This window comes from Pseudoliparis swirei, chromosome 1 (genome assembly GCF_029220125.1).
Source record: "Pseudoliparis swirei isolate HS2019 ecotype Mariana Trench chromosome 1, NWPU_hadal_v1, whole genome shotgun sequence".
In the NCBI taxonomy this organism is placed as follows: Eukaryota; Metazoa; Chordata; class Actinopteri; order Perciformes; family Liparidae; genus Pseudoliparis; species Pseudoliparis swirei.
The window spans coordinates 15,230,945-15,254,474 of NC_079388.1; the positions used below are offsets into that span (position 1 = coordinate 15,230,945).

General features: G+C 42.8%; 2 protein-coding genes across 2 annotated transcripts; both read left to right on the forward strand.

Moving 5' to 3' along the window:
- Positions 1-6,678: 6,678 nt before the first annotated feature.
- tmem222b (transmembrane protein 222b) lies at positions 6,679-12,746 on the forward strand. The gene is made up of 6 exons (XM_056414647.1): positions 6,679-6,853; positions 7,895-7,979; positions 8,371-8,402; positions 8,987-9,083; positions 9,170-9,300; positions 12,165-12,746. Exons 1-6 carry the CDS (start codon positions 6,735-6,737, stop codon positions 12,250-12,252), a joined length of 552 nt encoding a protein of 183 aa, XP_056270622.1. The 5' UTR covers positions 6,679-6,734; the 3' UTR covers positions 12,253-12,746.
- Positions 12,747-14,928: 2,182 nt separating this feature from the next.
- Positions 14,929-19,211, forward strand: tpbga (trophoblast glycoprotein a). Its single transcript, XM_056414637.1, has 2 exons — positions 14,929-16,283; positions 16,917-19,211. The coding sequence occupies exons 1-2, from the start codon at positions 16,030-16,032 to the stop codon at positions 17,764-17,766; spliced, it is 1,104 nt and encodes a 367-aa protein (XP_056270612.1). The 5' UTR covers positions 14,929-16,029; the 3' UTR covers positions 17,767-19,211.
- The last annotated feature ends 4,319 nt before the right edge of the window (positions 19,212-23,530 follow it).

Below are 23,530 nucleotides of genomic sequence, written 5' to 3' on the forward strand. Positions count from 1 at the left end.
CACTCCCGTGAAACCGATCTATAACTGTGGCACTCCGGGTTAGAGTACCTCGCTCTGCAATTGGTTATTAGACTTCCTCACAAACAGTCCCCAGGCAATTCGGATCGGCAGCGAAAACCTCCGCCCACTCTAGTGTTGACCAGCGGAGCCCCCCAGGGCCTTGTGCTCGGCCCCCTGCAAACTTTACAAACAACAATGATTCATATCGAGAGGAAATCAACAACCTGGCACAGTGGATCTCAGAGAGCAAACGGACTGCTCAGCGACGGTAAAATCAAAGATGCATATATTGATTTATTTAGAAACGAATGAGGAGAAAACACAAACCCCATGTTTACATCAATGAAGAAATAACACTTGCATGCAGAATGTAGACTGAAGCAAATTGTCTTGAAAAAATAAAAAAGTAAATTAAAAAAACATTACATTTAGAGATTTTGAGGTGAATCCTACAGCCGTTTTGTCCGTATATCATTAACTCACATTATCATTAACTGCACTGTTTCAGTCTTTAAGTTCCTGGGTACCACATCACAATCACACATCTCCATCCTTCAACATGGGAGACATCCAATGCAAAAGAAAGGGCAGGTGGGCTCTACAGCGGGTGATTAAAAATGCCCAAAAACATCATTTGTACCCGTCTGCTGAGCATCAGACATTGTTGAGAGGAGGAGCCGGAGAATATCTAAAAGGGATATTAAAAGACGAAACCCAGCTAGACACAAGCTGGTCACCCTGCTGCCCTCTGGGAAGAGATACAGAAGTACAGCTTCCGAACCACCAGCCAGCCAAACAGCTTCTTTCCTCCGGCTGTGAGACTCCTGAACTCATCCTCCACCCTCCATTATATAATATAGTTATTTTGGTTTTCTTTCCTATATGAAGCAAATCGAGACTAGAACCTATAGTTATGTATATTTATTTTGATTTTACAAACTCACAAGACAGGACTTTAAGGATAAAATACAAAAGGAAAGGAGAAATAAAAGGGTGAAGAACAACAAAAAACAGACCAAAAAATAAATACTAAATAATTAGAAAAACCACAGCAAATAACACATTTGCACGTCACCAGTCTGACATAAGTACATCTTTAAGGTTACATCATCAAATCAAGTCAGCATCGGTACTAGTGTTTTTAATCTGGCAGGGCAAAATCCATCCCGGAGGGGTCCACCACGTCTAAGACCGGTTACATATTTTGACAAATCCCTTGACATCCATTGAGAATTTCCAAAATCCCCTTGTACCAATCATCAGTAGAAGAGGTATCTTTAGAAATCCAGAATTTAAGGATAGTCTTTCGTGCAATATACAATAATATAGCAATCAGTTTAGAGACTACAATCTAAATGTAAGTTGTACAATGACAAATAAAAACCGTATAACCTGAATAAGTGAGTCGTTTGGACATAAATTAAACATTTGCATATCAATTTTGATGATTAGTGATATATTTCAGTTATTACGGTCACGTTATAGATCTGCTGTATACATATGTAAGTCTAGAACAGGTGTAATCTGTGAAGCAGGAGTCAAATTAAACATTACGGTTAACTCTCTCATGTACAACACATTACATCTTAGTGTAGTTGTATCTCAGAGTGTGTTCTTGATGCTCATGTGGCTTTGAATCGGAAACGGTTTCCGATGCGTTACATCACATCACCGGCAACTTTCCTTCACACGTTTAAATATAGACATCTTGTCGAGATCTGCTGAGCTGAACTCCCGTTATTGGGCCGTTTATCGCTCTTACACGTCTTTACACACTTCCTCCTGCTACCACACCCACTTCCTCAATAGTTTCACTTCCTGTCTCAGGCCAATGTCATTTTTTATTATTACCCTAATATTCTCCATCAGTTTTCTACCATGTTGCATTTTAATCTGTTGTTGATTGATTAATTATATGTTCATATTTTTTTAAGGTCAACATATGTCACATTATACTCAACATTTTTCTTTATCGCTGCACCTTGAGTTGTATTTCTTGGGCAGTGTGTGTGTGTGTATGTGTGGAAATTACACACATTTGTTGATTAGCTTATTGAAATAAACTCATCAGTAATTTCACAAAAGGAAATACATGCATTAGAAACTATTACCAAGTTGGCAGTTGCTTCAGGGAGCCTTAAAAACCCAGTTATGTGTGTTGAAAGTTGTTTTTGGTTATTTGATTAAATCAAAAATTATGAGGGAACTAAAATGCAATATCCGCTCTGTCATTATGAACCAATCTCGTGGCTCTTTCTTGGAGAAGAATAGATTTCCTGTGTTGAAATGTATAGTTTCCCCTCCTGTTTTATTATAGTTGTATTTACATACCTCACGAGGTACACATTAATACAAAGTATAAGCCACTCAGACTCCTTCAGCCCAGATACCGATGGAGACCTTGGCTTTGTGCACCAGGTGATAGCCGGTACCGATCTGATGGCAGTGTTTACTTAACACGCTGTACGACTCACTGGGTAAAGACACTGGGAGCAATCTTACACGTGAAAGGTGAGCCCAGGCGTGACACCGCTTGCTTTCTTAGCTTTGTGAAAACAAAAATTAACAAATAAATACGGAAACATAAACGTATTGAATTGTTTTTATTCGTAAAATAATAAGTTGTACATCAGCACCACGGTAAATAACTCGAAATGATGAGGCCACTTGCCTATGAGGTGTAGTACATCGTAAACCATACTTTGGTGTCTCATTTTTACCTCTTTACTTAAGATTTCATTAAACATGTTTAATTCTTCTTTTTTTCTACAAAATGCAGCAAAGCCATCAGGAATAAAAACTTTTTAATGCGGCCACAAATTAGTCAAAACTTCAACAGCAATTAAAACTCCAGTTGAATAGATCAGCCCCATTGTCACCGATACCCGATCCAACTATTTGAACTAGTATTGGAGCTATATTCAATATTGGTATCGGCGAATAATACAAGATGACATCATCTTTATTGATCCTGCTCAGCAGGACTCCCTGTGCAGTGGCTCTGCGTGCATCCACAGAGAGGCAGTGTTTCCCTTTGTAACCAGAGCAGAAAGCACCAACAAAGTGTGAAGCTATTTGTATTATATGTATTTCATTGTTTTATTTGTGATGAATCTTGTTTTATTGATAATTTTAGATGTTTGAGTTATTTTCTTTTTTGCTTTTTATTTTGTTATTTATTTGTTTAGTGTATTTATTTTCCTGTTTCGTGTGTTCTGTTTCTGTCCGTAGTTTGAACAACACTATGGGCGGCTGTGGTTAAGCACGTGGGTCCCAGTGTTCACCTGCGTGTCCGCTCATTTTATTACCAGAAAAAAGAAGAGGCTGCGATGACTTCTTTGTTCTTTTGTTTGCATGCTTGATTCTAGGGAAATAAATCATAAAAAACATAGACACTTTGCATGGATGATGGACTATGTCCCTGCATGTACCACATACCCATGTGATACTTTAATTTTGGTTGGATGTTAATGATCAGTGATCTTATATCTTATATATACTCTGGGGGAAAAAAGACAATTTAAATGATGCTGTTTTTACCAACTTATAGATGTTGTCAATTTATCTAAAAAATATTGCAAATCAGTTTTTAAAAAGCATTAAAGTACACCAATGCTGAGACTGCGCCAGACCAATCATGTGATGTAGGCCCCCTCTGCACCCACTGAGCTCCCCTGTCAATGTGGATGAACCCACCTGTATTATATTTCCCTCAGAACCCCAGGAGCCGACCACAGTTTCTGTCCTGTAATGATTGTATCTAACCGGTATGCATACATTAGTTGGTATTTGATTGAACAGTTATTTGACTATAGGTTTAAGACTCTATTTTCATCCAGGGCCCCCTTCACTACAGGCCCTCACTGTAATAAAAGGTAAACAAGCAAGTTGATTGTCTTCTTTTGCCCCTATCGTTTCATGTTGAAGTCAAAGAGCCACACATTCCAGTGTTCCCAGGGCCTCTGGGTCATCTTGAGGTCTGCAGGGCTCCAGTCGAGCTTCCCCGTGTCCAGCTGGGAATCTACTCTTACTCTTACAACATAAGCTAGGTTATGACCGCCCTCCTGTCCTCGGGGACGCAGCATTTGAACAATAGCGTACTGTAGAACTCACGATCAATATCACAATTTCGACAAATTACATCGAATCAATGGATTGACTTCACTGTGCGAGTTGTATTGTTTTTCTTTCAGTTACACAACCTTTCAGGAGGTTTTATGAGCCTTTAATGAAAAGCACTTCACCTCTCGGGAGCTTTTGTAAGTGATGAGACTTTATGTAGAAAAGTGCTGTGTAGCTTTACAATAACTGCTTGGAGAGGTGTTCTTTCCCCTGGCTTTAATCGGGGCCTTTTTCTTCAGTAAAAACCACAAATCATCTTTTTTTGTACTTGTTTAAACAACCTTTCTCATAACGTCTCATCGTCTAATGTGTTTCTCAAAGTGTAGAATTAGACTCTAATTGTATTTCTCATCACATTCCAGAGAGCTGAACTGAAAAACCAGCGAAGACTTGACATTTTACTTTTCAAACCTTTTGCCTGAAGAGTCGTGTCGCCGGGTTTCGGGTCCCTTAAGCGGCACATCTTCTGGCCTAATTGGGTTGGATGGCTCAGCCAGATATTGAGTTGGCATTTCGCCGGAGAATTCCCTCCGCTCCCCGACGATGAACCCAGGTGTGCCTTCGTTTATCAACGTCCGCCTGCTTTTGCTGAGTGGTTTGTTTTTGCCCTTCGTACAATATATCAACTGTCACTTCGAATGGGACCCAGTATGGAGTACACAGGGCACCAGCAGATCCCCTGGGTTCGTCTTTGTTTCCCATTTCCACCATTGCTATAGATAACTCCTTCTATAGCTGCAGCCGTCCACCTCCTCCGTACTGGAGAGCTCTCTTCGTGCTGGTGTGAAATCAAATAGAGGCTTTTTGCAATAAACCAGACTGAAGTCCCATTAAAGTGCTTGTGGTGGGATTGAATTTGGATGGTAACAATAGACCTGTGCAATAGAGTCCGAACCCAAAACTGGGACTTATTGTTGACAAAGTATTTGGTTGAGTGTCCCCCAAAGTTGCTTAATGGACATACAGTATTTTATTCAATAAAACCACATCAATACATTCAAATATGCCCAAACAATTTCTGTCTCGAGATGACATGAAATGGTTGCATAGTTATTCGTGGTTAAAGTATTTACATATATCTCTGTTTAAATGCATTGGAGATTGTTTTAATTAAGATTGTTATATTTAACTCAGCTGGTGTGTTAGATGCTATTTTAGAATTACTTCTATAATGCCGATCATATTCATTCTCAATGTAAAGCATAGTGTGTATTAGGGTTAAGATACCTGTCAAGCAATGGAACCCTATCATGTAACATGTTTAGTGAGATGTAAAGTAAGAGTTTAGAAAATATCAAGATTAGGCTAGTAAAGAGTTCTCTACTGGTATTTTAAAGTTGTTCCCATACTGGTCGTTTTTTTCCATTATTTTGGCTCATATCGCCTTTATATTAACCAATACATACTTACCACATCCTTAGTTGTGTTCACTGAGATGTTCAGTCCAATCATAACAGCCAAAAGATGCAACAACAACAAAAAGTCAAGAGAACATATACATACGTTTGTGTAATAGATTACTTTTCTTTCTTAAATCCTCTCCTTACTCCTCAGATTAATTTAGTCAACCCTTGTTTTAGAACCACTGACCTCTGTTCTGGGTGTTGACCCCTGATACAAAGTCAGCAAGGTAATTTTGCAAAGGTTGCAACTAATGGTATTTTAATTGCTGATTAATATACAGTTGTTGTTTTTTTGGGATTGGTCAAAGGTTCTACATATTGTCAGATTGTGGAGATAAATGTCCATGAACATTTCCTGAAGCTTGTTCATTGTCTTGTTTGTTCCTATCAACAGTCCAAAATCAAAAGATAGTAATTTCCCAAAAATGTCAAATTAAGAAAAGCAGAAAATCCTCACTTTGAAGAAAATAAGAACCCACAACTGGGACTTGTTGTTTAAAATGTATGATCCCGGAAGTTGCTCCTGCTGTCAAAGCAGACTACACATCCGATCAATGCAAACAGGAACGAGAACGGGCACTCGGTAGAGCGCATACCTTCGCATATCACAAGATTGGGCATTGAATTATGAACATGTTGGCATTAGTTGCATGCCAATTGGATAGAAATTGACCGCACTATGGTAAAAAGATTTTGACCTTTCCATGACCTTGACCTTTGACCCGATCGATCCCAAAATCTAATCAAATGGTCCCCGGATAATAACAAATCAACCCACTAAATTTCATGCGATTCGGTTTAATACTTTTTGAGTTATGCGACTAACACGCATACAAATAAATAAATAAATAAATAAATACACGGCGATCAAAACATTACCTTCCGCATTTTCAATGCGAAGGTAATAAGAGAAACCCCTCTCGATTATACCTTTCAAAGTAAAATAACAATGACTTAAATATATTGTAATGTTAATCAAATAAAACACCCCAAACTCCATTGCTATACTATATAGTATTTCTATACTATTACAAGACACAACATATTTACATTATGTATTTATAATGCCGCGTTTTGCTTTACTTAGTACTACTTCACTTTTATTTTGAAGCTTCAAAAAAACATAACTTCCGGTGTTGTTTCCGGGTACTCGTGCGACTCAACCCAGCGGTGAACGGGCCAAATTAAGTGCATTTTCCGCAGCTGGTGATGGCGGATGTTGTTGAAAAAGACACCATGAAGAATTACCAAATCGCGTCTGAGAGGATTAACCCAGAGATCGGCCGCTTTCCGTACTGTGTTGTGTGGACGCCGATCCCGATACTATCGTGAGTGATCTAGTGAATAAAGCCTCGTGAGAGGAAGTGACAGCTTCTCTGAGCTCAACGTCAGCGAACTAGCAAACGAATAACAACACCGTCCTGTTGCTGTTAGTAAGAAGCACGAATATATAACATACATGCAGAATGTTTAAACGTTATGAGTGTAAATAAACATATATGTAGTTGAGGATGCATAAAAAAAACTATTATTCCCTTGTAAGTTTCACTAATATGTCAAACAAACGACACAAAACGTTTCTTTAAAATATCAAGACTAAACCTGATGTTGTAGTAAAGCCAAAATACAGTTTATTTAGAGACACATGTTGTCTAGCTTTTAAACTGTTTATAACTTGTGAAGCATTACCATTAAGAATTTGTTTAATTTTTAATTTATGATTTATTTGTGGAAATTACAAAACAAGACTTATAGTACAATAGACCTCACAAACAAGGATTGAAAGGATAACATATCACACAGCCAAATGGTGAGGATACACATTACAGCCCCCCTCCCCTCCCTTCCCCAAAACAAATATACAAAAAGGCAATTTGATACACAAACATGAAAGAAAATTATAAAAGCAACCAAAACCCAACATCAACAATTGGCTGTAAAATGCTTGTGAAGAATTTTAGTGAGTTTTTTTAGTGGGTTTTTTTCTTAGAACAATTGTGGGAATCGGTGTGTTTATAAGTTGATGGTCGTGGATGCAGACCATCAATGTTGTCATCTATTGTCTTCCATTGACAAAGTGCCGGCAGAGTTTATATATGAGGGTCAAAAACAAGAATAATTGAGGACTTCTGTACACAGAGAAGATAAGTGGGCGTGAAACTGGAAGGTTGTTGACATCGATCTGACTTTCTCTCTTCCCCAGCACAGCTATGTTACGCGTGTGATGTCGGCCCACCTCTCACTGCAATACGCTGAATGAGAGCTGGACGTCTCACACTCGCCTCGCCTGTCCTCTCGGGACGAAAACAAGAGGTCCACTGCGCCACTTTTGATGTCGCGACATTAACTTTGCATGTTGCTTTGTTCAGATGGCTGGTTCCATTCATCGGCCACATTGGAATCTGCACTTCCACTGGTGTCATCCGGGACTTTGCCGGACCTTACTTTGTCTCCGTGAGTAATCGTCAAAATACATTCATCAAACCCCTCCTGTAAATAAGCCACTTTTGTTGTTCTCCAGACAGCTTTTGTCGAAATCTGTCTTAAAAAACAGATTTCATTGAGTTTTTCTGTCTCTTGCAACAACGTAACCAACTTTATTTGTGTCTACCGTTTCAAAGACAATGGACAGACACTATACAACATGTTTTTGAGCTAAAACATCTTTCAAATGGCTGATTTTAAGGTTGACATGTTTACTGCCAAACACAGGCTTGAACATAACCATGGGTGTTTTGCTGTGTTTGCATTGTAGTAAGACAAATACAATGAGCCTAGTTTAATTAAAGAGACATTGACAAATAATCACTTCATTTATTTTGAAAATATATATATTTTTTTGCAGGAAGGCAACATGGCTTTTGGAAAACCAACAAAGTGAGTAAATGAACGTATTTGGGTGTTTGTGATCTTTTAGTGAACATATCGCTTCAGAGGGAAAAGTCAGAACCAAACCGGCTTCCTGACATCCGTCCTAATTCAATTCAATTTCAATTCAGTTTATTTGTATAGCCCAATTTCACAAATTACAAATTTGTCTCGGAGTGCTTTACAATCTATACACATAGACATCCCTGACCTTTGACCTCACATCGGATCAGGAACAACTCCCAAATAACCCTTCAGCGGGAAAAAAGTGAAGAAACCTTCAGGAGAGCAACAGAGGAGGATCCCTCTCCAGGATGGACAGAACAATAGATGTAATGTGACCAGAAGGACAGATTTAGAGTTAAAATACATTCAATGAATATGACAGAGTGTATGAATAGTTCATAGTAGACATATTCCACGATGGAGACCTCCACGATCCATCAGGCAGATGGAGAGGAGGAGTGGGCGGAGTCTCAACAGTGGGCGGAGTCTCAACAGGACAGTGGCGTAGTCGGTAGCAGGAATTCCACGACCCAGACCTCGATGACCCATCAGGATCCGTCCTAATGGTTTCCCCTCTTTGACTTGAGGTACTGGATTCTTGACGTGAGCAAAGTCTACGCGAGCGGTTCCAACGCCTGGGACACGGCGGTGCACGACGCCTCAGAGGAGTACAAGAACAGGATGGTAGGAAAGAGGACTTGCGGTCTTTAATGTTTACCGTATGAAAGGGAAACCGCCAGGAACCATTCCTCCTCTTGTTTTCCCCTCAGCACAACCTCTGCTGTGACAACTGCCACTCGCACGTCGCCATGGCTCTGAATCTGATGCGATATGAAAACAGCACCTCGTGGAACATGATGAACCTCTGCCTCCGCGCTCTGATCCACGGGAAGCACATCAGGTAAGACGGGCCGACGGGACCAGTCTCTTTGGAAAGTGCGTCAACTCCCGAGGTCGGAGCGGTCCGACTCGCCCCATGTCGACCGTGGAGACAAAGCTCCGTTTATAGTCGCCTCTGCGGATGGCGCGCTCAGGCTCAGCGCTTTGCTGGTTGCATTATTCTCTCGTACGCCCGGGAGCTGGCAAACAAAATGAACTTTGATGAACAAGAACAAGCCATAAATCAATTTCCACAACGCCGAGAAGGAATTGTAATTAACTGTAGACTCGTATCTCATATTCATGGACTACTTTATCACCACAATACAAGCTTTGTAAATAAATAACAAGCATTGCATCTATAATAAAGAAACAGAAGGTTGAATAACCTCGAAATAATTTAGATTTTTGATGCAAAATATTTACTCAATTGTCGATATTTAAGACTTCCTGTTTCCAAAAGCATCGGAAAAAAAGAATTGTCCTTCTGTGTAAAATCCTCAATTATATAATTTAATGTAACATCGCCATAGTAGGTTAACGGTGTAGGATTACTCAACGCAGCAGGAAATATTATTTGCCGGCCGCATGGGTCACCTGATCTTAGTCCAGCTGAAACAACCATGAAGACAAGATGGCTGCTCTACCTCACCAGGAAAGAGTCCGCTCGCGTCTCGTCGGGAAAGTTTCGGACGGGACGCACCCGCCAATTAATGGCGAATTATCGGCACTTATAACTTTAGTCATTGTTTGACTCTTAAGTTCATTGTGCAGGAGATGCAACACAATGTTTCTCTTCACTAACTATACATGAAATTAATGAGATTAACTACTTAATTTAACTGTGTATTTGACTGTTCTTAGATCCGCGTGTGAGATGTGGTAACGCTGGGTTCCAGTAAGACGTGAACCAGTTGGCTGAATGTCTTTTGTCAACAAAGCTTAAACTGCGTTGTAAGTTTGATCCGGTTGCATCTGTGGCTCCTGTAGAGATCAGCTGCTGTGGCTCCAGTGGCGTTGACAAGTAGCTTAATAAGACTTTAATTTAAGGCGGGGCTTTTCTCCTCGCTCGACGACTCACTCGCCCGTCACATTCTTTTAAATGTATTTTTAAACCTTTATTTAACCAGTTGAAACCCATTGAGATTAAAAAAAAAATCTCCTTTTCGAGGGAGACCTGAACAAGACGGGCAGCAACTTAAGAAACACATATGAACAAAATATACAGAACAAGACTAGGTCAAATAAACTAAAAGTTAAAAGACAAGTGACATAACCGAGTTAATTTAAGAAACATTGAAATTTTTGGGGAATCTACCACCATTCCTTTCTTTTTATATTTAACCCTCCTGTTACCTTTAGTGTCAATTTGACCCCATTCAATGTTTAACGTCGGTGTTCTTTGGGGTTAATTTGACCCTAGGCTGTTTTTCACTGTCAAACATATAAGAAATATCAACTTTTTTATATATTTAAAGGGCTATTTGTAGTCAACAAACAAACATAAAGTACCTCACACTTAAACTTGGGAAACAATATTAATTCTAATAATTTTCTGGAGGTTTTAATTGCTGGGGTCAAATTGACCCCGAGGGTAAAATATGTTAGTAAATGTAAAAGTAACAGGAGGGTTAAAAGCATTAAGTGGTATATTAGTTCTTTGAGTTTTAAATTGTTGCGTAACTTATTCCAGGATGGGGGTGCTTTTGCGTTTCTCATTTTTCCGACCGTGTTTTGATAAGATGAGACTTGTATGAACACTTTTTACAACCACTGTCTCCCGGCATCTTTGCAGATGAGCATTTTTCTGCTCGTTGTCTGACTTTTTAATATCCTAAACGATGATCATATATTGGAAGTTGCGGGGGCCTCCTGTTGTGTTCTCCAACTCCTCCTCTTCGATATGTGCAGCACTTACAGCCAATTCGTAGTTGGTTTTTTTGGCTCACGTTTTCTCCAGACGATCTGCTGACTCAGGCGGATGACGACAAAATCCCACAACGATTTGTTTAACTTTGTTGTTTGGCCAAAAACGTTTTGGCAGTCTGCCTCCTGCTATCCACAAATATTAGGATTGTATCTGCCTTAAAGGCTCAAACCCCTCTAAGCTAAAGCTGCTCTCTTCAAAGCCCCCATAACAAAGTGGGGCTGAAGCTCGTGAAAGAGGTTCCTCGCCGTGAGCCCGGGAGCTCAGCCGTGATTTCACTGGTATGCCTTGAACCGGTCTCAGGACACGAAAGGGAGAGCCCGAAATCTTGGGAAGAGTTAAGAGTCCAGAGGACATTCCTCCAGAAGGCCCTTTGAAGACCAGCGTTAGAGGGTTGGCCTTGATGCATTTAAGTATCCCAATATGTTCCATTGATACGGCATAGATTCTTAAAAACTAGACATTTGTTATTGATAGTTAAAAATAATAATAATAAATATATATATTTATATTTATATAAATCTATATATTTTTTAAAGTATTTATATATATATATAAATATATATATATATATATATATATATATATATATACATACACACACAGTATGCATGTCTGTCCTAACCGAAATAATACTCTGATAAATGTGATCTATCCAACTGTTGATTGCATTAAAAAGTCAACTTAAAAAAAAATGTTTTTGCATATTGTGTTCCGTTCATTATTATTTTTTATTCATAAAAATAAGTAAAAGAACCACACAACTCGTGCCCCCAACAGCAGCCTCTGCACCACTTTGCTGTACAGTGGCAACTAGATCAGGACCTTTTTTACTTTGCTAGCTTCACCGTTCCCTCTTGTATTATTGAGGATGTGTGCCTCGTCCTCAGCAGGGTTCTATCCATCTATTTCCGTCTCCTCACCCTCATGTCTCTCCTCCTCTCTCTGGGCGTTCTCAGCTGTGCAGCCTTTCTGAAGACCTGGCTGCCCTTCCTGATGCTGGTGAGCATCATGCTCACAGCGGCCCTGGCCATCAACCTGCGGTGACCTTGGGGAGGCGGGCCGAGGACACGGCGGGACCCCCCCGCAGGTCGGGATGTGGGGGGTCGACCTCTCGGACAACAACGCACGGTGTCGAGCGAAAGCGATCGAGGAGATAAACACTTCCTGTTGAGCGAGAACGTCCGGCGCGCGGTTTGGTTTGTGGGAAGCAGGCAGCCGGTTTCTGGCTTTGCTCCAGCCGGGAAGCTGGAGGGAATCAGTCATTTATTTAGAGAGAGAGAGGGAGAGAGAGAGGTGACTGGACACGCCCACAAACTACCTGAACACACTTAATGGATTATGATTATTGGAAGCCTAACCGCAGGTTTTAAGCCATTGCCGCCTGCAAGGTGTGGACTCTGATTGGTCGAGTAGAGGAACACACGTAACCGTCTCAGAGGGAACACATTCATGCCTTGCTTTCAGATATTTGCCGATTTTTACTTTTACTTCCAGGACGTTCCAGGAGCACAAACATAATAAACATTAAATACATTTTCTTTTTCGATGCCTTTCTCGGGAATTGTTTTGCATTTCATGCTCGCTCTAACCTGCAACCTAGAGCTAGACACGCTAGAGCTGTTTTGCATTTGAGCGCATCTTCTTAAGCCGCCATCTTTTTAAACACAAATATAATATGTTGAACATGCACACACGTCACCTCATGGTACTACTTTCAATAAGTTTACAGGAAATGTTTTCGTACCCATTTCTTTTCTTTTAATGACGGATCATCCGTGCACTGACTAGCAACCGAGTGGTTTTCTGTACTTGGGGAGACCGACTCAAACTGTCCTTGAATATCACCTCTTTTTGTTTTTGTTTTTCAGAGTTCTGACACCTGAACTTTGTCTTTGCTCAACCTGAGTGGGTTTGTTTTTGTTTAGTTCATCACACATTTTGACTTAATGGGAAGAAGCGAGAGTCGGTGCCTGATCGTAGCCTCTCGGATCCTTTCTAGATGTCATATTTCAAATTTTTTGACACGTTTTGAAAACCGCTTTAATACCGATTTGATGGTCCGGCGTTCGTTGCCATGGCCGTCGTGAGTCGATTCAAATCCCCTCGATACAGACAACAACAAAAAGAAGAAGTGTTGAGCCCTCTCTTTTGTCCGCGGTGCCACCAGAAAGCAGCAGGTAGCCCGGCTCCTCAGGTTTTTTTCACACTCGCCCAACCCCGGCTGAATATCCCCAGTTGCCCCCTAGCGCCTGATTTGTTTTCCACCTCTGCAGATCAGAGTCGAAGGTCATCGTGAAACGTCAACGCTCTTTTCATAAAGCTTTGATACGCGGCGGCCAACAAAGCAGACTGGCGCTTATACCTTGAATATAGTTTTATTCTCCGTGTCACGGTTTGACTTCCCCGACTTCGCTCTCTTCCGTCGGGGCTGCTGTTGAAAAAGCTCGGCAGAAGATGTTGTGTTAGAATGAGTGTGTGCGAGTGCGTGTGTGTGTGTGTGTGTGTGAGTCGGTCATGCACACTGCGATTTGTAGAGAGCATGTGACTGCACGCCAGCGTGTGTGTGTGTTTTTGTGTGTGTGTGTGGTTCCTGTTTGACGCACACTGCGTGGCTTCTTCATTCATAACCAGCTGCTCTTCACTGCAGCCGTGAACTGCCCGCTGATGGATTTCTGTATCTTTATTACGCCGTGTCGTTCTTTTAAATTTTTCAAGTTTTTGTATGATTGCTGGCAAAAACATCCCGCTGTAACGAGCCGTTCTTAAGTTGATGCCATTAATGAAGCATTCATGCCATCCAATGCCATGGGCCTCTTAAGCTTGGTGACAGAAACCAGTGAAACGGGTCATAGGAAGAAAATAAAAGTAGCTGAAAACAAAGTCTAAAAAAATTAAGTTTAGTAAATTTTCTGCATTTCTAGTTTTTTACCCCGCACTTTTGGTTCAACCGTCTACAACTTCAACTTAATGTTCTTAAGTTGATGTTGATTTGATGCAATACTGCTGTTCTGTGTGTAGCTCCAGAGTAAATTTCTCAAAGCTTTTAAATGAGCAAAACTTTCAACTTGGAGAATGTGGTTCAACAACATAGAAACAAAACCCTTTGGGTTGGAAAATTGCAGATAAATTGGACCCTTAATTTGTTTTCCTGAAGTGAAACTGCTCATTCGTTATGCGTTTCGCTAAAGGTAACGCATGAATGAATGGCCCTTTTTGAGATCAGCACATCAAACTCAAGCTTCGGACATATAGGAATATAGTGACGCTAATCAGTATATCCCTTTTATTGGCGTGCAGGAATGCAACGTTGAGTTGAGATCATTTGAAAGGGTTTTGATGTTTCCTGCTGCGGTGCCTCGTTGTATCCCAGAGCAGCTCTAGGAATGTGGAGACCTGTGGCCCTCGGTCCGCTGACAAAAGACAGTTGGGATGCCGTGAGAGACGCGATTCATCTATATTTCTACAAGTCTGCAATGTTCAAAACCCTCCTTTTTTTGTTTCTGTAATCCCCAAAATACCTTTTTTATTTTTTATGCTGCAGCTCATATCCTGCGAGTGTCCGTGTGAACTCTGAATGCGTTTGTCACTTCCGGCTATAATACAAATAAAGATGTCTATTATTGTAGAAATGTGTGGCCGTTTTTTGGGGTTTTCTCGAGTTTCCTTTTAATGAATTATGACAATCGAGTTTCACGAAGGTCGTCAGCAGGCGGGACAATGTGAGGATTTTAAATCTCTCTTGAGCCATGAAAGGCAACCCCCCCTCCCCCTTTCCTCCTCCTTTTCCTGAAGTTTCTATACACTCCGGAGTGATTCCTGTAATAATCATGATAAGCTGTCAGAATCAACATCAAGGAAGGGAAGCCGGCCCAGCTTTAATACGCTCCCATCCAAGTGGCGAGAAGTCCCACTCTGTGGCTATTTATCCTGCAGTCTTCAACAATGGGGAGATCAAAGGCTTCAAGTCTGGGCCCCCAAACACCCGCCGTGGCCCCCCAGATTTACCATATACCACCTGGGAGGTGGGGATCACCGGGGACATTCAATCCACCAACTAATGGTGAAGCCAAGGCAATTCTCATAAAAGCTTTAAAACCAGAGCAATAAAACCAGACAATAACTTATGACATCATCCAACTCCACAGGAAGAACACATTTGATGTCACATTTATGATAATAAACCCAGAATTCTTGCAATATGTGTGTTTTTGTCCTGCTTAACAATGATAATATGTTTTATAAGTCCATATTTCCATATAAAAAGCTCATGTGTGAAACACTGCAATGTGGACCGGCGCCACGTGATTATTTTTTGGCGTACGTACTTGTTGAGAAGCACTTTCTCCTCCTCCCCCTCTCCTCCTCCTCCTCTCTCGTGGCCGTCGTGTTCTCCGGTTCTCACTCGAGACGGAGAGGAAGATCTCGTGGGTCCGGACCGGGGGGAGCAGGCACGAGAGAGAAGCCCCTCCCCGCATATCATCGCACCGGGCGATGGTCCTTTTAACTTCTTTGTTGGAGAAGTTAAAAGGACAGCAAAGGATCAAACAAGCCCCCCCTCCCTCTCCCCTCCCCTCTCTGATCGGCGCGACCCCCAGTTTTTTTTTGCTCTCATGGAAATCCGACCCTGCCTCCCGGCCACACTTTCTGCAGAGATGCAAAGTTGAAGCGCATTCCCAGCCGGGACAGCGGCGGATACCGATGTCTTGGAGGAGCTGATCGTTTGGTTTATCCGCTTCTCCGCGCGTTTCTCCTCTCCTTCCTCCCTTTTCTTCCTTTCCTCGGCGCACTCGAACCCCCCACCCCCTTTCCCCCCTCACCAACATGCTGGATTTGGCGCATCGCATAGTTTTGTGCGCGCTGCTCGGCTCCGTTTACGCGTCGTGCCCTCCGCGCTGCGAGTGCTCCGAGGCGGCTCACACCGTGAAGTGCGTCTCCAGAGAGCTGCGGAGCATCCCGAGCGGGATCCCGGGATACACCAGGAACCTGTTCATCACCGGGAATCAAATCAGTCGAATCGGCCCGGAGTCGTTTATAGGGCTGGAGAATGTGACCAACCTCTCTCTGAGCAACAACAGGTAAGACTCCCGGGGGACTCGGGGATGAACAACACGCCCTTTGTCATGCAAAGCGTGCGCAACCCAAAACACATGGTTCCTCTAAGCGGGAACAGTTCCAGTCCTCAGTTGATCCTCATCAAGCAGCTTAGCGGATTTCATCATTCTGGTTGCGCGACACTTGAAACAGACTTTTTAAAAAGTGTATTAAATGGATTTAAAATATACAGATTTCATCTCAGATTTAATTAGGCTATGTTTTGATCTCCGTGTATTTATTTATTTATTTATTTGTATGCGTGTTACGCGCATAACAAAAAAAGTATGAAACCGAATCGCATGAAATTTGGTGGGATGATTGGTTATTATCCGGGGACCATTTGATTAGATTTTGGGATCGATCGGGTCAACGGTCAATGGTCAAGGTCATGAAAAGGTCAAAATCTTATTTTTACCATAGCACGGTCAATTTTTATCCAATTGGCATGCAACTAATGCCAAAATGTTCATAATTCAATGCCCAATCTTGTGATATGCGAAGGTATGCGCTCTACCGAGTGCCCGTTCTTGTTAGTCCTGTTTTTATGCCTGGACATATCATTCCCCTCCACTTTCTTCTTCTATATGTGATATGAAACTGTCTCTTGCATCCAGAATCTCCGAGGTGGAGTCCCACTCCTTCGCCGGCCTGCGCAGCCTCCGCTCCCTGGACCTGAGCAACAACCAGCTGGCGGTCATCCACCCCGAGGCCTTCACCATGCACAACCAGTCTCTGCGGGAGCTGAACCTGAGCCGGGCCCTCTACAACCACACGTCGGTCATGGACCTGGCCACGTCTCTCCGCTGGAGCTCCCTGGGCACCCTGAGGCGACTGGACCTCTCTCACAACGGCCTCATCTACTTACCCTCGCGCATCTTCTCCCACCTGAGCGGCCTGCAGCGGCTGCAGCTCTCCAACAACTCCCTGGTGGCCGTCCACAACTCCACCTTCTCGGGTTTGGAGCGCCTGGAGGAGCTCGACCTGACCCTCAACGCCTTCAAGACGGTGCCCGAGGAGGGTCTGCGAGAGCTGGACTCGCTGCCCGGGGCCGACCTCCTGCTGGGGGAAAACCCCTTCACGTGTTCCTGCGGAATCGAACCCTTCGCCCTGTGGCTCAACCGATCCCAGGGACGCATCGGCGACGCCGAGGGCCTCGTGTGCGCGTTCCCGGCCGGCATGAGGAACACGTCGGTGCTGGCGGTGGGCTCGTTGACGCTGGGGTGCCACCAGTGGGGCGCGGGGGCCGACCTCGCCCTGCACACCTCCTACGTCTTCCTGGGCATCGTCCTGGGCTTCATCGGCCTCGTCTTCCTCTTCGTGCTCTATCTCAACCGCAAGGGCATCAAGAAGCGCGCGTACGACCTGCGGGACGCCTGCAGGGAGTTGTGCGAGGGATACCACTACCGCTTCGAGACGGACTCCGACCCCAGGTTGTCGCAGGTGTCCTCGAGCGCCGACGTGTGAGGCGTGCTTCCGTCGGGACTCTTCTTTTTTTTCTCTTCGCATTCATCAGTAGCAGAAATGTAAAAAGTGTACAGATTTGTCTGTAAATATACGTACGATTGTGTTAATTATCGTTTTAAAGCATGCACTCGTTACACGATTTAATACAGAATATCTACGCGTGAGTCAAATGGTCACGAGTTGTTATTTCCGTGCTTGCGAGCCCCCCTCGTGTTCACACACACAACAACTGCAAGTGCCTGAAGCCATCGAGGTATTGTTTTCTCATCAGAGGGATCCGGACCCAGCTCTTTTTCTTTTATTACTCCGTGTCAGTCGTTCAGCAACAGAAAGCTGCAATAAAACCCTGACACCCCGACAACAAACCTCGGGGAATTTGAAGCACAATCACTCATTCATCTTTGAACTATTTCAAAGCCTTGGGTCGCTGTGTCCTTCAGCTCCAGGGAGCCAAAGAGGAATTAAGCCACCAAAGCGTTCCTAAAAATCAGCCCTCTGCTCCTCTTTGGCTGTTGGATTTGAAGGCTGGGGGGGGGGGGGTTCAGTGCAGACCAGTGGAAATCTCCTAGCCCCCTCATTTTTTTCCTCTCTTTTTTCCCCCCCTTTTTTTTCATGAACCGTCGCTTTGTTTCAACTGCTTGAGTTTTATTGTCAGAATGATGAGAACCAGTCGTGGGCCGAGAGCAATCTCCCTCCCTCCTCAAAGACAACAGCCGCTCTGGAGGCTCTTTGAAAGAAAAGAAAAAAGTCTGGCTCTCCACGTTTTTCTGTTTAGGGGAATTTTTTCTTTCATTTTTTCTTCTTCTTCTTCTTCTTCTTCTTCTCCACCAATGATAAGATACAGATGATTCTGAAACACCAGCGACATTGTTTCATTAAACCGTTTCTCTTTAAGGCCTCGTGAAAAGAAAGAAGAAGATGTTCTCAACCTTTTTTCCCCCTACTTTTTCTCTACCTGCTATGCTTTCTGGGGGTTGTGCCAAGACACATCTCTGTGTATAAGGTGTTTTCTTCAGAGCAAGAGTAACTGAAATCCAAAAGGCTTACATTTTACATGCATGTTTAAAATCAATCAAATTATAACCCGCATGAATCCCCAAGAAAAATGGATGCTCCTCTTTTTTTCTGTGTGCAAATGTCACGTGTCGACCTTGTTCCTTCTCAATGGATTCATGACAAAAGCAATTCTCTGTGGCCTTATGATGCTATAAGTGAGACACAGAGGGGGTGTGGCAAGCTGCCATTCCTCTAAGTGTTCACTGCCCAAATTGCAAGCTATCTAGGTATTTGGAAGTGGGTGAGGAGGAAGAGGGTTGGCCTAAAAGTGATCATCTTCATCCCATCAAGATGTTCTCCAAACTCCTCTGATATAGATCCAGAAATGTGTATATGGAGACATTTATCCGCATGTGTGAGTGACCAAATAAAGCTTTACAAAGTCACAATGTCTGTATACTCCTATGTAATCAGCAGGAATTAATACATTCCTATAATATTCCTAACTTAACTCCGGGTGTCATTTCTCTCCGGCTCGGCCCGAACCACATTAAGCCGGCGCATTTACTCGCAGAGGAGAAAACAATTGAGGCTCGTACACGCCGTCACAAAGGGGGCGAGACGCCATCAAATGAGCTTTTTGTTTTTCCGAGACGCCGTGTGATACCCATCCTCTCTCTCTGTTTTCACAAGAGGCCATTATGCCCCGCCGCATAATAGGATTCACTCACGACGACAAAGTCGAGCGCTCCGATTCCGGCTATTGTTAAAGCGTCATCGTTCTTAATAATTGCCTGTGTGACAAAATCCCGGGAGAGAGAGTTTAATCTTTTTATTTATTCCTACAGCACGATGTGTCACAACCGGGGGGGGGGGGGGGGGGGGGGCGTTAGGCCGGCCGCGGGGTTATTGGTGTCAATGGGGCGAAGCGGAGAGAAGAAAGATTATTTCCTGGATGTCATTACTTCCATGTTCTGCTCATTAAAGTGAGGATTAGGCCCGGTGCCTTTCCTGTCTTTTTATGAGTCTGGCTGTTTGAAAGATATATGGCGTGTTTGCAATCGGCTGCGCGAGATGGGCTCAGCAGGAAAGCAATGAAAACAGAGGAAACCTACAAATGCATCCAGACGGTCCCCATTACTCGCAGTGCAAAGGAGAGGCTTGTTAAAAAACAGGAAAAAAAGGTTGCTCCAATTACAGCGTGCTTTCAGACTGTACGCGGCGCATATCTGATTAAAAGATCACAACTTTATTTGACCTTTGCTCTGCTGCTTGTTTTTGTTTTTAAAGAACTTGAACTACATGTTTATAGATTTTTTTATATATTATATATATAAATATATAAATAGAAGTATAGAAATATAATATATATATTATATATATATATTATATTATATATAATATATATACAGTATATATATAATATAATATATATATATATATATAATATATAATTTTTTTATTTAGGTATTTTTACAGAAATACAGCCTTCAAAAGTGAGAATGCATAATAATAAAACATTAAAAATAGATACAAATAAATTAAACAATTAACCATGCATCTGGCCAAGAAGTGCCATAAGGAAACACACAAAATAAAAATGTTAAAGCAGGAAAATAATTGTAAATAACGGGAAACAAATCAAAACAACCATGCAACACTTCAGCAACGTTGTCAGTCAATCATAATTTCGTCCAACAAATAAATCTCTAGTACAACATATATTCAAAGAGCTCTATTCACAGGGTATCTTTAACTTAGTTTAAAACTTGTATATATGGGTTGCATCCTGGTGAAACATAGAGCTTTTCTTTTTAAGAGATACTGAGCCCCATGTACATGTTGCATGTGTTTTTTTGTTATTCGCAAAAGGCAAAATGCACATTTTAAGTACTTTTCACTGTTGAGAATGTCCCACTGGATCACAGCAGGCTTTTTATTTAAATTTCATATGCCTCCCCCTGTCTCCGGGAACATCTTGGCGCCATTACACAGGTTTTACAGCCATGATAGGGAATATGCCTTAAAAGTGAACAACCACATCTGTGAGGAATTGAACATGTTGAAAGGAGACCACAACAGTCGGCGGCATGACGACGATGAGACGTGTCCTCCTCTCCGCTGGCACGGCGTGACACATGCAGCTGTGTGTCTCTCCGCTGAGGACACATGTCATCATTTAACATGTTGTCATCGGCCATCGGATACGTTCTGCTTTACGTTTGGTGGTTCCCGCTTTTAAAACCAAGTTGTGCACGAACAACTAAATCTAGTCTTCGCCGTCTTTTTAAACAATGCACTTATTTGGGGATCAATTCATGGGTGTACTTCCTGTACGTGGCCCATCCATCATGTCTGACTAGTGGGGTCCGTGGAAGTGGGTCCAGTGGGGTGTTGCCCATTGTTCTGCTCCTCTTTGGATCAATGGGACCAATTGGGTTTGCCAGAGGATGGAAGGGAAGCGGAATCGGTGCAGCCGGCCCAACAATCCATTAACAACAACTGACCCCCCCACACCATTTATCTCTTTCATAAAGGCACACACACATACCTGGATCATGGTATTCATTACAATTGTATTTAGACACTCTCTCTCTCTCTCTTCTTTCTGAAATCACTTTCTGAATCATCTTTATGTCTTAGAAATCAGCTCTTTGGTGTACTTTGTCAAAATTGTAATAATATAAACATCTTAAGTAATTGAAGAATTTCCCCACTGGGGGAACAATAAAGTGTACATCGGCCAGATCTGACCACTACGGCTCTGCTCCATAGACCCTCATGCAATCCTCTCAAATTTGACACATTTCTTGTAACGCCCTGTTCCGTTTCTCCTGTTTCGCCTCTGTGTCTCCTCTGTCTTGATTGGTTAATTCCCTTCACCTGCCCTCAGCCACTCCTCTGCCTCCCTGATTGCATCATGCCGTACACCTGTGTGTTTCCCCTTATATATTGTGCCAGTCTTTCCCTCGTCTCCTGTCGGTTTGTTGTCTTTATTTCGTAGTTTTTCTGTTTCGATGTCTAACTCTCAGTCTTTGTTCACATGGTGATTCCTGTTTTCTTTTGTAGTTTCTTTCAAGCCAGAGTTTTTATGTTTTACTTTTCCCGGAGTAAAGTGTTTATTTGTTTCACTCAAACCTGGAGTCCAGCCAGTTTCTCTGCGCCTGAGCCTCACCCCGTCACAAACCCGTGACATTTCTAGGCTAGTTGAGACCTCACGACAGTCTGAATAAGAGCCAAACATCGTGGCCGCGTGGACAATGAAGCGTTCACTTATCCCCGTACATACCGCCGTGCATTTCAAAAGGCAAACGAACAACATCGGTAACCGGATCTTTGAACCGTCGACATAAGCCGACAGCACTTCTCCTGCTGTCTGACGAGTACGCGAGTCCCAACAGAGTTTAATCCGCTTTTTAAAAAAAGGAGAAAATCTACACAACCGCAATCATAGTTTCCTTTAGAAACGAGAAATCTAATTTAAATCTGACTTCAGTGCAACTCATCGTGCAAACGGCTCTGATTTGCCTTTAATCGTATAATCTATCGGCCCCTCTCGGGTATGTTCACCGCAGAGTTTGAACAACTTGTATGTGTTCACATGTCAAAATGGGATTCTTTACAACAGAAAACCTCGTGGTGCTTCAACCACAATGGATCCCCTGACCGCCCGGAAAACGAGAAACAAATGCTCTCCACAAAGTCCTGTCTCGTACGAATGAAAGGCTCAAGTTAAAAACTCTCCACCGCAACAACGCAGCTTCTCTCTGAAGTCTCCGGGACGGTTTCTCAGTGTCGACTACGTCTGTAAACGGAGCGACGAGCCAGGCCGCGACACCCCCCCCCCCCTCCTCTGGGGCCTCGGAGCACAGAGGGTCCCGAAGCCTTGTTGTGGGCTCCTGCTGTCCAAGAATCAGAGTCTCTCCATCCATGCGGCTTGTTAGAAGTTTTTTTTAGTTGTGTTGTTGCTGTGGTTGTTTATAGGAGAAAGAGGCTCGGGAGTTTTCAATTAGCGAGACATTTCTTCCCCGAGACCCATCCCGCCTCCTCAACGCGCTGACGTTGAAAAGAAAAAAAGCTAAGAATGTTCTGTTTCATGTTCTCGTAAACTTCCCGGAGGGAAAACAGCAAAGTATGAAGATGAATTGTTCCCAGTGCAACGTAATCAAGCCCTTCCATTGATTTGTCCCGCCAGAGGAATAAGCCCCGCTGTGATGCATGAACGACTCCTCTTCCTGTCCCCTCGGAGAAAAGGAAAAAGCCAATGTTGCTGGTTGATTACAAATGGCCTTGACCTGTTTTTAAAGAAGGACGATATATTCTCCTGCCTCGCCATCTTTTCAGTCAGTTGGATTGGCGTTTAGCAGCCAGCAGAGCAAAAACAATGTGTGTGTGTGTGTCTGGCCTGATGTGTGTGTGGTGATTAACGACAACAGGGTGTAAAAATGGAATCTCCCCAAATGAGGGATTAATAATGTGCTTTAGAAAGAAAAGTTGTCTAAAGACACGCGGGAGTCCCCCTTCAATAGTTCATACACAACGACTTCATTTATTGCTGAATAATTGTTTTGTTCCACTTTTTATTCCGGTTCCAGGAGCAGATACTTAATGCGATGTTTTAGAGCTGCTGCATGTCTGACTTGATAATGTTCCTCAACTTCATCTTCAGATCAAAGTTAGTCATGAACTGGTGCAAAGAGAGCCGCCTCCCTGACGATGGATCCTCGAGCTGCTCGTGGAATATGTTGGGTGTGAACTCTCCACAGGT

Bases quoted from the DNA above. Each gene is read 5' to 3' on its own strand.
- tpbga (XM_056414637.1), top strand. From the start codon at position 16,030: ATGCTGGATTTGGCGCATCGCATAGTTTTGTGCGCGCTGCTCGGCTCC. The intron at 16,284-16,916 runs GTAAGACTCCCG...TCTTGCATCCAG, and splicing joins CTCTCTCTGAGCAACAACAG to AATCTCCGAGGTGGAGTCCC.
- tmem222b (XM_056414647.1), top strand. From the start codon at position 6,735: ATGGCGGATGTTGTTGAAAAAGACACCATGAAGAATTACCAAATCGCG. The intron at 6,854-7,894 runs GTGAGTGATCTA...TGCTTTGTTCAG, and splicing joins ACGCCGATCCCGATACTATC to ATGGCTGGTTCCATTCATCG. The intron at 9,084-9,169 runs GTAGGAAAGAGG...TTTTCCCCTCAG, and splicing joins AGGAGTACAAGAACAGGATG to CACAACCTCTGCTGTGACAA.